The sequence below is a fragment of the Narcine bancroftii genome, chromosome 14 (genome assembly GCF_036971445.1).
Source record: "Narcine bancroftii isolate sNarBan1 chromosome 14, sNarBan1.hap1, whole genome shotgun sequence".
In the NCBI taxonomy this organism is placed as follows: domain Eukaryota; kingdom Metazoa; phylum Chordata; class Chondrichthyes; order Torpediniformes; family Narcinidae; genus Narcine; species Narcine bancroftii.
This window is the reverse complement of record NC_091482.1, coordinates 33,952,331-33,965,888: the sequence shown is the minus strand read 5'-3', so window position 1 is coordinate 33,965,888 and position 13,558 is coordinate 33,952,331. Positions and strand designations below refer to the sequence as shown.

Here is a 13,558-nt window from a genome sequence, read left to right as displayed (position 1 = left end):
GATATGGATGGAATCCCCCGCAGAGGTCTTGAAGGCTGGCGGCAAAACTCTGCATGTCAAACTGCATGAGTTTTTCAAGCTTTGTTGGGACCAAGGAAAACTGCCTCAGGACCTTTGTGATGCCATCATCATCACCCTGTACAAAAACAAAGGCGAGAAATCTGACTGCTCAAACTACAGGGTAATCACGCTGCTCTCCATTGCAGGCAAAATCTTTGCTAGGATTCTCCTAAATAGAATAATACCTAGTGTCGCCGAGAATATTCTCCCAGAATCACAGTGCGTCTTTCGCTCAAACAGAGGAACTACTGACATGGTCTTTGCCCTCAGACAGCTCCAAGAAAAGTGCAGAGAACAAAACAAAGGACTCTACATCACCTTTGTTGACCTCACCAAAGCCTTCGACACCGTGAGCAGGAAAGGGCTTTGGCAAATACTAGAGCGCATCTGATGCCCCCCAAAGTTCCTCAACATGGTTATCCAACTGCATGAAAACCAACAAGGTCAGGTCAGATACAGCAATGAGCTCTCTGAACCCTTCTCCATTAACAATGGCGTGAAGCAAGGCTGTGTTCTCGCACCAACCTTCTTTACTATCTTCTTCAGCATGATGCTGAACCAAGCCATGAAAGACCTCAACAATGAAGACGCTGTTTACATCCGGTACCGCACAGATGGCAGTCTCTTCAATTTGAGGCGCCTGCAAGCTGACACCAAGACACAAGAGAAACTTGTCCGTGAACTACTCTTTGCAGACGATGCCGCCATTTTATAATTGTTGGTTTATTGGCTGTTCTTGCATGATGTTGGTTGAGCTATAATTACTGATGAAATCCTTCCTGCACCAACTTGGATGATGTGGTGTGAGGTTATTCCTTAAACTTCCTTATAGTGCCCTTGTTTCCATGATGTCCTGTATCTACATGTGAATGACATTAAAAATCTGCAGAAAATTTCAGGACAAAGGGGAAGGCACAGTTAGTGTAGCAGTTAGTGCCGGTGATCGGGTCCAGGGTTCGAATCAGTCTGGGAGGAATTTGTTCGTTCTCCCCGTGTCTGCGTGGGTTTTTCCCAGGCTCCGGTTTCCTCCCATCATTTGAAATGTAATGTAGGTGTAGGCTAATTGGGTGTAATTGGCAGCACAGGCTCGTGGGTTGAAAGGGCCTTTTACCATGCTGTCTGTCTAAATTTAAATTTAAATCTTAAACTAACTCTATCAAAAAAGCAATCCAAATTAACAAGGTACCTTAGGATTTTAAAATTTCCTGAAAAATATGTTTTATAGAGCCAATTTAATAAGTAATGGCAAAAATCCTTGTCATAAATTGATATTCAATTGGATTTTTTTGGAAAATACACCTTGGGCCTCATCAGAGCTGATAAGTACTGGACCGTGGAAGAAACAACATTCATGCTCTTACAACTGCATTCATTTAGCCAATAACTTTGGGATTTCCATTTGTCCCTGCAGCTGCTATCCAGTCAGTCTCTCACTTCCACTTTGGAAAATCTTCATCGGATCTCAACCCTGTTGCTCCCCATTCATCGAGTCCTTGGCCCCAATGCCTCCCTGCACTTACACCACATCTTTGAGCTGGTAAGCAAATGCAGATGGAAATCCTCGCACACCTGCTTCTGGGAACTGCTTCTTGTTCCTCAGTACTTCAGCCGAACAAGGGCCAATTTCTGAACTGTCGAATTTGGACAGTTCAGAAGTTTATCCGGTCCATGCCCTGGTGCCTGCGCTACATTGGACAAACTGCTCCACTGTTGATCAAATGCAACATCATTGTACAAGGATATAGTGGGGATCTCCCATTCCAATTCCCCATGCCAACATGTCTGTCCTTGGCCTCATGCACTGCTGGATTAAGACCACCCACAAAGTGGAGGAACAACCCCTCACATTCTAACCAGATGGCACAAACATGGACTTCTCTGGTTTCCATTAGTTATCTCTCCCCCACCCCCCGACCCCGACCCTATCTCTCCCCTTCCCTATCCCGATGCCTCCTTTCCTTCAGCTCTGCATTCACAGAGCCCGTCACTTCCCGATCACTTCTCACCTCTCCTGTCCTATCCATGCCCAATTTTGGCCTTTTGCCTATTGGCCTGTGCTCTGCCCCTTAACTGTTCTCCCCTCGTACCCATTCCTTTTTATCAGGTGCCTGCCTGCTTTTCGCTGATATCTTGAAGAAGGGCTCAGGGCCAAAATATTGGTTTATATACAGGTATCTTTACCTACTGTTAGACACTGCGAGATCTGCTGAGTTTCTCCAGCACTTTTGCGTTTTTACCACAATCACAGCTTCTGCAGACTTTCCTGTTTCACTTGTCGTGAAAGGGAAGTCCGCCTTTCTCTGGTTTGAGCTGCGTGTGGCTCTGACCCACACCACGCGGTTCGATTCAGACACCCTCTGGTTTCGTGGGTCGGCCAGTTATGAAGCAATCACTTCAGGAGCCTGACTGTCCTCAGCCCAATGAAATCAGCCTGTCCTGCGGACAGAATCAGCAACAGCTTGTCTGTGGTTACAGACAGACAAGGGACCACCTTCCACGCCGGTTCCTATGGATACACTCACCTTTTAAACAAGCAGCAGAGGCCTAATTGTGGAACTGAGCCAGTAATCAATGTGGATATAGGTGTTTCTCACACAGAAAGAGTGGAAAACAAGGACGTTATTATAACAAGGGATACTTTAATTCCCTTGCACCCTTTCAATTCAAAGTTGTTTGATTAATTAAACCAATGAAAAGGGCTTTGAAAGACAAAACGTGTACAATCAAACCCAAGAGCAATTGAAAGCATTAAAACTAACGTCCTTAAATCAAATAAAAACATGACTTACCTTCAGAATCAGAATCAGAATTTATTGTCATGAACAAGTCCGAAATTTGGTGTTTTGTGGCAGCGTCATAGTGTAAACATTCATATTATAACCATCTTCTTATTTAAAAAAATAATAGTATATGAAAAATCAGGCAGTGTCTTTGGTTCATTGATCATTCAGGAATCTGATGGCAGTTAGGAAGAAGCTGTCCTTGTGCCACTGAGTGCTTGTCTTTAGGCTCCTGCATATTTTCCCTGATGATAGCAGAGTGAAGAGGGTGTGGCATGGGTGATGGGGGTCTTTGAGGATGGAGGCTGCTTTTTGAAGACCTCGATGGAATGAAGTCTGGTGCCTGTGATGTCACAAGTCAAGTTAACAACCCTCTGGAGTTTATTTTTGTCTTGAGAGTTGGCACCTCCATACCAGGCAGTGATGCAACCAGCCAGATTGTTCCACATGATACACCTGCAGAGATTTACTCATTTCATTGGCGTGCTCTTCTTGCAGGGGTCCCAGTATGAAAGCTACCGAGTTGGACTCAGCTTGGTGTTATTCTGTTCAAAGATAGCTCAGATAAAGAGTTTATCCGCCAACAGCTCTGGATGATGTTGCTAAAGGAAAGGTCTATGCTGTGAAGCGGGAGCACTCCTGTACCTGCACCATAGGCCAGGAGTCATAGATACGAGAGACTGCAGGTGTTGGAAGGTGGAGCAACACACAACCTGCTGGAGAACCTTGACGAAGGGTTTTGGCCCAAAACTCAGCCACTCTTTTCCACCCGCTGATGTGCTCGACCCGCTGATGCGCTCGACCCGCTGAGTTCGTCCAGCAGACTGCATGTTGCTCCAAGTGTGGACTAATTTCTAATAACTCTCACACCAGAGGCTTTGCCGTGCTATTCAATTTCTCTTCCCAGCCTCTAAAATAAGATTCACATTTTTGTTGCACCTCTTAGACCAAGTCAAACAATGACAAGGTATACTCTTCTATGGAAGAATGTTCTCAGGCAACACAATTATAGAGTCACAGCGAGTTACTCCATGGAAACAGACTCTTTGGCCCATTGAGTCTGCACCAGCCTTTAGCTGCCTAATTACTCTAATTCTAAGTTAATCCTGGCTGTTCCAGCATCGGCAATCCTTGTTCAAATCTGATGCTATCTCCAAACAGTTTGTACATTCTCCTCCTGGCCTGTGTAGGTTTCCTCCCATCCTCTAAACACATATTGGGGGTGGTAGGTTAGTTGGTGTATTTGAGTACCACGGGCTCATGGGCCGGAAGGGCTTGTTATCATGCTGTATCTCTAAGTTAATAAAATACGCAAATCAAATTACCAGTGACCTTGCCACCACGCGTCCTGAGGACATGGGAGAAAACCAGAGCACCTGGAGGAAACTCTGTCACTGACAGGATTGAACGTGGGTCTCTGGTGCTATGAGGCAGTAGCCCTATTAGCTGTACCACTCTGCTGCCCTGTAATGATCTTAGACACTACCCAATTCGCCACCCACTTTCACCATGACTGAAGCGGGAAGCTGTGGACTCAAACACCACTCTAAGTGTCAAACAAGGAATGCAAAATTGTCAGAGGTCGTCTTTTAGATAAGAAATTTAATGGAGGTTCTTTTCTGGCCTCTTCAGTTTGTGAAGATGTCCATGATACAACTGTAAGAAAAGCAGAAGTATCTGTCCAGTATTATGACCCAATCACTACAGATAACCCAGCTATTGTTTCCATTATTGTTTAGCAGCTAACAATGTGTCAATTGACAGTGATGTGCACACTTCAATGCCTGAAGGCATGACTAAAGACTTTATCTCCCAGGCTCTCCTTGTTTAAATCATTGCCACAGGAACTCTCACTGTATTGGCCAGTGCCAGAGTGAATAGAAGGAAAAAACACTGGGATGAGTCAGCATACAGGAGGGAGACTGAAAAGTTGCCTGAATGGTCACCAACAACAACCTCACACTCAAGGTCACCAAAACCAAGGAGCTGATTGTTGAATTCAAGAAGGGAAAACCATTTTGCTTTCTTCTCCTTCTGTCACTTTAGGTGGTGAAGGTCCACGGTATGACTTCTCTGTTGTGTTCCATGTACGGTTCCCAAATTTGTTCGAATACTGTGATGTTATTTCTTAAATTATATGTTATTTTTTCCAATGGAATACATTTATTCATTTCTATGTACCATTGCTGTATTCTCAGGCTATCTTCTAATTTCCATGTTGACATAATATATTTTTTTGCTACAGCTAAGGCTATCATAATAAATCTTTTTTGTGCTCCATCCAAATCGAGTCCAAGTTCTTTACTTCTTATATTACTTAGAAGAAAGATCTCTGGATTTTTTGGTATGTTGCTTTTTATGATTTTATTTAAGACCTAGTTTAGATCGTCCCAAAACTTTTCCACTTTCTCACATGCCCAAATTGCATGTACTGTTGTTCCCGTTTCCTTCTTACAGCGAAAATGGGTTTAATGTATCATATATGTTTCAGCGCCAGCGATTGGGACTAGAGTTTGTAGTAAGAAGTTTGTATGTTCTCCCATATATGCATGGGTTTCCTCCAGTTTCCTTCCATCATTCAAAACCTACCAGGGGATGTAGATCAATTGGCTGTAATTGGGTGGCATGGGCTCCTGGGCCAAAAAGGGCCTGTTACTGTGCTGTACATATGCATGTTTAAAATTTCTAAAAACGTAAAAGGCGTGGATAAGATAGAGGCAGGTAAGTTGTTTCTATTAGTGGGGGAGACTAGAACTAGGGGACATAACCTAAAGACAGAGGACAGAGACAAGGAAGAACTGCTTATCCCAGTGGGTGGTGAATCTGTGGAATTCGCTGCCCAGTGGAGGCAACCTCAGTGAATATATTTAAGACAAGGTGAAATAGATTTTTACATAATTGGGGAATTAAGGGATATGGGGAAAAGGAAGGTGGGTGGAGATGAGCCTATCATCAGATCGGCCATTGAATGGTGGAGCAGGCCGGATGGCCGACTCCTGCTCCTAGGCCCTATGTTCATTGTGATGGTGAACTAACATGGTGAACTGCCTCTCAGGACTTTACCACTGTGATCCTGCCAAAACATACACACATGGACACTGGGGAAAAATTGGTCAGGAACAAATCATCCATCAAATGCAGAATCACCACATGATGGAAGGGCAGGGGAGGAGGGAGAAAGTCACAATCAGTGAATGAAGGTAGGATTCGATGGACCATCTGAGTCTGGGTATTCAAGTCACGTGATCTTTAATGCCTCCGATGATTTTGAAAGGAATTTACAACCACTCTGTCGTTGGGTAGGTGTGAACATGAAGGCAGGCCCTCACCATCTGTCAAACTGTCCTCATGTGGCTGACTGTTCATGGTGAGAGAGGACATGGCATCTGTTTTCTTCCCACAGAGTCAGCTCCTCTAAAGTAGTTCTCTTTCCTCTCCAGGTGTGGACAGTTGGATGTCCCTGAGTGAAATTGATCCAGATGAGGAGGTCCAAGGAGAGATTCACCTTCGGATTGAGATTTGCAGAAACAGCCCAACGCCCAAATTGCGCTGTCATGTGTATGAAGCAAGGTAGGTGGGAGGTGGGAGGTGGGGTGAATGGAAATGCCTTTGGGACTGCTCATTGAACTCTTATATAGTGCATTTTCTGTAGTCTCTTTGTTGTGTCTTTACGTAGGACCAGTCGAAGTACTGGCGCAAAAAAGCTTTGAAAGAATTCAGCAGCTTTGGGTTAAGTCAGTGCAATGACAGCTTTCAGTCATCGAAATAAGGATTCCTTTTGGGCGTGCATTCCAAAGGTTGACAGGCATGCCCATTACAATGATCCAGAGGGAGGGCATTCTTCCCATCAGGTCCATGCTGGCTTCCAGGGAGGAAATCGCATCAGCCCCATTGCCTCTTTTTCTACGGCCCTCTACCCAGCAACCCGCTGGCCCCCGACCCTCCTTGGAAGTTTTTTGCCATGAGCTCACTCTAAGGGGTAATTTACTGTGGCTGGTTAATCCAGCAACTTGTTTTTCGGGATGTGGGAGGAAACCAGAACACCATGGACACTCCTGCAGTCGCTGTGCAGATGCAACTGCTGAGGTCAGGATCAAATGTGGCCCATTGGAGCTGCGGTGCAGCTGAACTAACTGCCGAGTTGCGATGCCCTCCATAAAATAAACTGCAAATGCCCAGTAATTCAATAACCTTGGTCGCTGTAAGCTCTTCTGACCTTTCATATCAGATTTACCCCAAGGTAGAATCTATCAGTTTTCTCCACTGAGTCACTTCAGTGGGAGGAAGTTCAAAGGGGACAATTCTTCTGGTAGATTTTCAGCTGTTTCAGGACTGCTGAATGCTTAACAAATCTGGCGATTGTTAGACCTGAGGAACAATTCATCAGTGATGGCACAAACTCTTACTGTGAGGTGGAGATTTGATTTTAATGCTTATGCATGAGTGATGTCTATTTGATTAATGAAAAAGTCAAGGCTGAATCAATGAGTGTTCTGTTAAAATTAGGTGACTGGTTTAGTCGCAGAAATATTCACTCTTGTGATGTTTACGTGAAGAACTGAAAGAATGAGTTGAGAACAAACAGTATAGAAGTGATGAAGGCCCCTTTAGAAGTAATTATATACATTTAGAAAAATAAATTAGTGGACACAATTCACATCTCCTGCGGGTTGTGAGATAGAGCTGGCAAGACCAGCATTTATTGCTTACCCTTGAAAAGGTGGTGGTGATACAGTTCTTGACGTAGTCCATATGCTGAAGATATTCCCATTGTGCTCACTGAGTCTCAAGGTGGACAAGACAAAGGAGATGATCGTAGAGTTCAAGAGGACCAGGGACGACCACCCTCCTCTACACATTAACAGCTTAGGAGAGAGTAGAGAGCACCAGGCTCCTCGGAGACCACTTAAGTAGAGACCTATCCTGGACACACCATATCTCCTTACTCGTTAGGCAGGTACAAGAATGACAGCACTTTCTGAGAGGACTGAGGCGGGCAAGGCTACTGGCCACCATCCTGTCAACTTTCTACAGGAGCTCTATTAAAAGCATCCTGACTGGCTACATCACAGTATGGTAGAGTTGCTGGAGAGCAGCGGATCAGTGGTCAATCCACAGGACCCATAAGAGCAGCAGAGAGAATCATTGGGGTCTCCCCCACACCCCCCCCCACCCCACACCCCATTGCCACGTAGCAACCGGGATTGTTGTCTGAAGACCCCTATCACCCCACACGCAGCATCCTCCAGCTGCTCCTCCCCTCAGGGAAGAGATACAGAAGGATTAGAGCCAGCATCACCAGGCTGAGGAACAGCTTCTTCCCACGGGCAGTGAGAACGCTGAACGGCTGATGAACTGCTCATACAAGCCCTCGGAGATTCTATGATTTATTTGGCAATATTTATTTATTTTTATATTTGTATATGTACTGCATATGCATCATGTGTGTTATGTTTCTATGTACGTTGGCACTGGTTTTGCACCAAGGACTGGAGAACGCTGTTTCATTGGGTTGTGCTTGTGGAATCAGATGATAAGAAACTTGAACTTGAACAGGCAGGGATTGTCAGGATTTAGAACTCCCTAGAATCCAGGACGATGTGACTCAGAGGGAACTGCAGGAGGTGATGTATCCACAGATCTACTTGTCCTTCTCCTTCATATTGAAGGTCCTGGGTTTAGTAGGTGATATTGAAGAAGCCTGTTCAGCGTGGATTTTTTCTAGAATCTTGGCATTTCTTAAGCTGCACTTTTGTCGTAGCCACCTCGTTTCGAACCTTTGTACGTAGGCCATCAGGTCAATAGACCGTGTCAAGTTTGGTATTTAATATTGCCAATTATATTTAAAGAGCTTTGTTTCACTCTTTGTCATGCATCAGGGATCAGTAACACTTCTGTCTAAATATTCAAAGTTTTGTGGATGGAATCTGCTCGCCATGTGCAAACTCAAGTTCCTGTATTGCACATTTTGAACACAATATTTTACAGTCCAAAATCCTTGTATGGACAACCAGGGGTGGAAACCTACTTTGTTGACATTTGACCTTTGTCCTCTGTCGTCCTTCAGCTTTGATTCAATTGAACTCAGCAGCAAAGTTTAAAATCAAAATGCGAAATGTTGAAAATGTCATTATAGCCTTTTGTTGCCTTCCTTTGCATTTTAAATAAATGGTAACTCGAAAACCTTCCGATAGGCCTCTCGGACCGAATCATGTCCATGCGACTCCCCCTTCAGAACAAGCGTCACATCACCCTCATCAGTGTCTATGCTCCAACCCTCCAGGCGGAACCAGCAGAAAAGGACAAGTTCTACACCGACCTGCGCAACCTCATCCAACGCACCCCTACAGACGACAAGGTTGTCATCCTGGGCGACTTCAACGCTCGTGTCGGCAAAGACTCAGAAACCTGGCCAGGAATCCTGGGCAAGCATGGCGTCGGCAAGTGCAACGACAATGGGCGCCTCCTGTTGGAGCTCTGCGCAGAACAGCGGCTTGTCATTACAAACACCCTTTTTCAGCAGAGGGACAGCCTTAACACCACCTGGATGCATCCCCGATCCAAACACTGGCACCTCCTGGACTACATCCTGGTGCGAGAAAGTGACAAACGAGATGTGCTCCACACCAGGGTCATGCCTAGCGCGGAATGCCACACTGACCACCGGCTGGTTCGCTGCAAGCTCAACCTTCACTTCAAGCCAAAGCCCAGGAACAATAAAGCCCCCAGAAAGAGGTTCAATGTTGGAAACCTGCAGTCAGACGAAGCGAGAAAAAACTTCCAGGCAAACCTCAAAGCAAAGCTCGACGATGCAATCCGCCTCACGGACCCGTCCCCTGAAACCCTCTGGGATCAGTTGAAGACTACCATACTGCAATCCACTGAAGAGGTACTGGGCTTCTCCTCCAGGAAAAACAAGGACTGGTTTGACGAAAACAGCCAGGAAATCCAGGAGCTGCTGGCAAAGGAGCGAGCTGCCCACCAGGCTCACCTTACAAAGCCGTCCTGTCCAGAGAAGAAACAAGCCTTCCGTCGCGCATGCAGCCATCTTCAGCGCAAACTCCGGGAGATCCAAAATGAGTGGTGGACTAGCCTCGCCAAACGAACCCAGCTCAGCGCGGACATTGGCAACTTCAGGGGTTTCTACGAGGCTCTAAAGGCTGTGTACGGCCCCTCACCCCAAGTCCAAAGCCCGCTGCGCAGCTCAGACGGCAAAGTCCTCCTCAGCGACAAGATCTCCATCCTCAACCGATGGTCAGAACACTTCCAATCTCTTTTCAGTGCCAACCGCTCAGTCCAAGATTCCGCCCTGCTCCAGCTCCCTCAACAGCCCCTAAGGCTAGAGCTGGATGAGGTTCCCACCCTGGATGAGACATATAAGGCAATCGAACAACTGAAAAGTGGCAAAGCAGCAGGTATGGATGGAATCCCCCCCAGAAGTCTGGAAGGCTGGCGGCAAAACTCTGCATGAGTTTTTCAAGCTTTGTTGGGACCAAGGTAAACTGCCTCAGGATCTTCGTGATGCCACCATCATCACCCTGTACAAAAACAAAGGCGAGAAATCAGACTGCTCAAACTACAGGGGAATCACGTTGCTCTCCATTGCAGGCAAAATCTTCGCTAGGATTCTACTAAATAGAATAATACCTAGTGTCGCCGAGAATATTCTCCCAGAATCACAATGCGGCTTTCGCGCAAACAGAGGAACTACTGACATGGTCTTTGCCCTCAGACAGCTCCAAGAAAAATGCAGAGAACAAAACAAAGGACTCTACATCACCTTTGTTGACCTCACCAAAGCCTTCGACACCGTGAGCAGGAAAGGGCTTTGGCAAATACTAGAGCGCATCGGATGTCCCCCAAAGTTCCTCAACATGATTATCCAACTGCACGAAAACCAACAAGGTCGGGTCAGATACAGCAATGAGCTCTCTGAACCCTTCTCCATTAACAATGGCGTGAAGCAAGGCTATGTTCTGGCACCAACCCTCTTTTCAATCTTCTTCAGCATGATGCTGAACCAAGCCATGAAGGACCCCAACAATGAAGACGCTGTTTACATCCGGTACCGCACGGATGGCAGTCTCTTCAATCTGAGGCGCCTGCAAGCTCACACCAAGACACAAGAGAAACTTGTCCGTGAACTACTCTTTGCAGACGATGCCGCTTTAGTTGCCCATTCAGAGCCAGCTCTTCAGCGCTTGACGTCCTGCTTTGCGGAAACTGCCAAGATGTTTGGCCTGGAAGTCACCCTGAAGAAAACTGAGGTCCTTCATCAGCCAGCTCCCCACCATGATTACCAGCCCCCCCACATCTCCATCGGGCACACAAAACTCAAAACGGTCAACCAGTTTACCTATCTCGGCTGCACCATTTCATCAGATGCAAGGATCGACAATGAGATAGACAACAGACTCGCCAAGGCAAATAGCGCCTTTGGAAGACTACACAAAAGAGTCTGGAAAAACAACCAACTGAAAAACCTCACAAAGATAAGCGTATACAGAGCCGTTGTCATACCCACACTCCTGTTCGGCTCCGAATCATGGGTCCTCTACCGGCACCACCTACGGCTCCTAGAACGCTTCCACCAGCGTTGTCTCCGCTCCATCCTCAACATCCATTGGAGCGCTTACATCCCTAACGTCGAAGTACTCGAGATGGCAGAGGTTGACAGCATCGAGTCCACGCTGCTGAAGATCCAGCTGCGCTGGATGGGTCACGTCTCCAGAATGGAGGACCATCGCCTTCCCAAGATCGTGTTATATGGCGAGCTCTCCTCTGGCCACCGTGACAGAGGTGCACCAAAGATAAGGTACAAGGACTGCCTAAAGAAATCTCTTGGTGCCTGCCACATTGACCACCGCCAGTGGGCTGATATCGCCTCAAACCGTGCATCTTGGCGCCTCACAGTTTGGCGGGCAGCAACCTCCTTTGAAGAAGACCGCAGAGCCCACCTCACTGACAAAAGGCAAAGGAGGAAAAACCCAACACCCAACCCCAACCAACCAATTTTCCCTTGCAACCGCTGCAATCGTGTCTGCCTGTCCCGCATTGGACTTGTCAGCCACAAACGAGCCTGCAGCTGACGTGGACTTTTTACCCCCTCCATAAATCTTCGTCCACGAAGCCAAGCCAAAGAATGTTTCGACTTCAAGACTTTAGCCTGTCTAAAACCTTGACATTAATGGGATATTTTAATCATCACGTCCAGAGCAATAGACTTTCCATCAAGAAATCTTGCAGCTTAAAGACCTCATGAACAACTTGAACATTTATTTTTTCCTGTTTCAAAAAGATTTGTGTGTAAATTGGAGATTCCATAGCCTGTTTTAAATTTTAATATTTAAATAAAATTTTAACAATTTTTAATGTAGACATACAGCATTGTTACAGGCCATTTCACTCCACGAGTCTGTGCCACCCAATTTATATATTTTTTGAATGGTGGGAGGAAACTGGAGCCCCCGGGGAAAATGTACAACCTCCTTACAGACTGTGTGGGATTCAAACTCCAGTCCAGATCGCTGGGGCTGTAAAGGTGCTACACCGACCATGCTGCCCAATTCAGGGGAGGGGGTTATATTTCATTTACAATTGAGATTCTTTTATGAATTAATCCCAGTGCCTGATAACAGGGACTCAGTCCTGTGTTCAACCATGTTCATCTTTCATGCTGTTGAAAATCCACTTTAGAATTTCTCTTTGCCAGAATCATGGTTTTGGATTTTTTTTTAACTTAAACAATCATAGACACTGGGCAAAACATTGAACATTCCAGTAGTTTTTGAGAGGGTCCTTTTTCTTTTTTTTTGACAGGAATGATTTTAAAGGCTCAGGGTTAGCATCACGATTAGTGCAATGCTGTTACGGGGACCAGGGGTTGAATCTAGCACTCTCCCCGTGTCGGCGTGGGTTTCCTCTGGGTGCTCCAGTTTCTTCCCACTGTTCAAAAGGTATTGGGGTTGTCGATCGATTGGGCGGAGCGGGCTTGTGGGCCTGTAACCATGCTGTATGTCCAAACTTAAAAATGAAATTTAATTAAGTTCAAAAGCATTTAAAATCAACCAAAGGGTTATTTGCCCTTTCTGTACCCACTCATACTTTCCAGGAGAACCAATTAGAGAAAAAGAATTCAGATACAGGAAGGAATTGACAATGGAGAACACGCTGGAGTGTGGAGAACAAGGGCACAGAAAAGGCAGACAAGGGAGTCGGCACGAAAGCGATGCAGTGGAGGGGGGGGGGGCTTGGCGTTGGAGACTATTAGTTGAAAAGGGCAATGATGAGTTTGAAGCATATGGCTACATCTTGTAACAAGATTGCTGAACGTTCCTCTTATCAGATTGTGACATCCTTTTATCCAAACTATGCGTGTCCCATTTCAGCCGCTGTGATTGTTACCTCCATCTTCTTTATTTTCTACCTTGTGCTTCCATTGTTATGGACGTATACAAACCATGAGGCTATCAATCTGTCGTACCTCACCCCTAATCCCATTGCTGCAGGTTTAACAGGCGAGTTGGCCACTCGGATCATTTTTAAAGCATGCTCTGTGCAGTACAGTTGAGTCTCATATTTTTATGTTTCAGCTGATTAATGCTAATCTTATTTCTGATATTAACATAAGAATATTTTAATTGTTCCCATTAGTCATTCTCATCCCTTCAGGTTTTCATCACACTCAAAAGTACAAAGGAAGTGGCGGAGGCAGGTAC

General features: G+C 45.8%; 1 protein-coding gene across 7 annotated transcripts in view; it reads left to right on the top strand.

The window, feature by feature from the left end:
- The window catches only part of rasa4 (RAS p21 protein activator 4), a 288,131-nt gene that overhangs the window by 63,403 nt on the left and 211,170 nt on the right, over positions 1–13,558 (top strand). For all 7 annotated transcript variants that reach the window (XR_011348806.1, XM_069911332.1, XM_069911330.1 and 4 more), the window contains one exon: positions 6,281–6,410. Coding sequence is in view for 6 of the 7 variants with exons in the window: in XM_069911332.1 (XP_069767433.1) it covers positions 6,281–6,410 (130 nt within the window). In the remaining variant the exon portion in view is untranslated. The remainder of the gene's footprint in view (positions 1–6,280; positions 6,411–13,558) is intronic.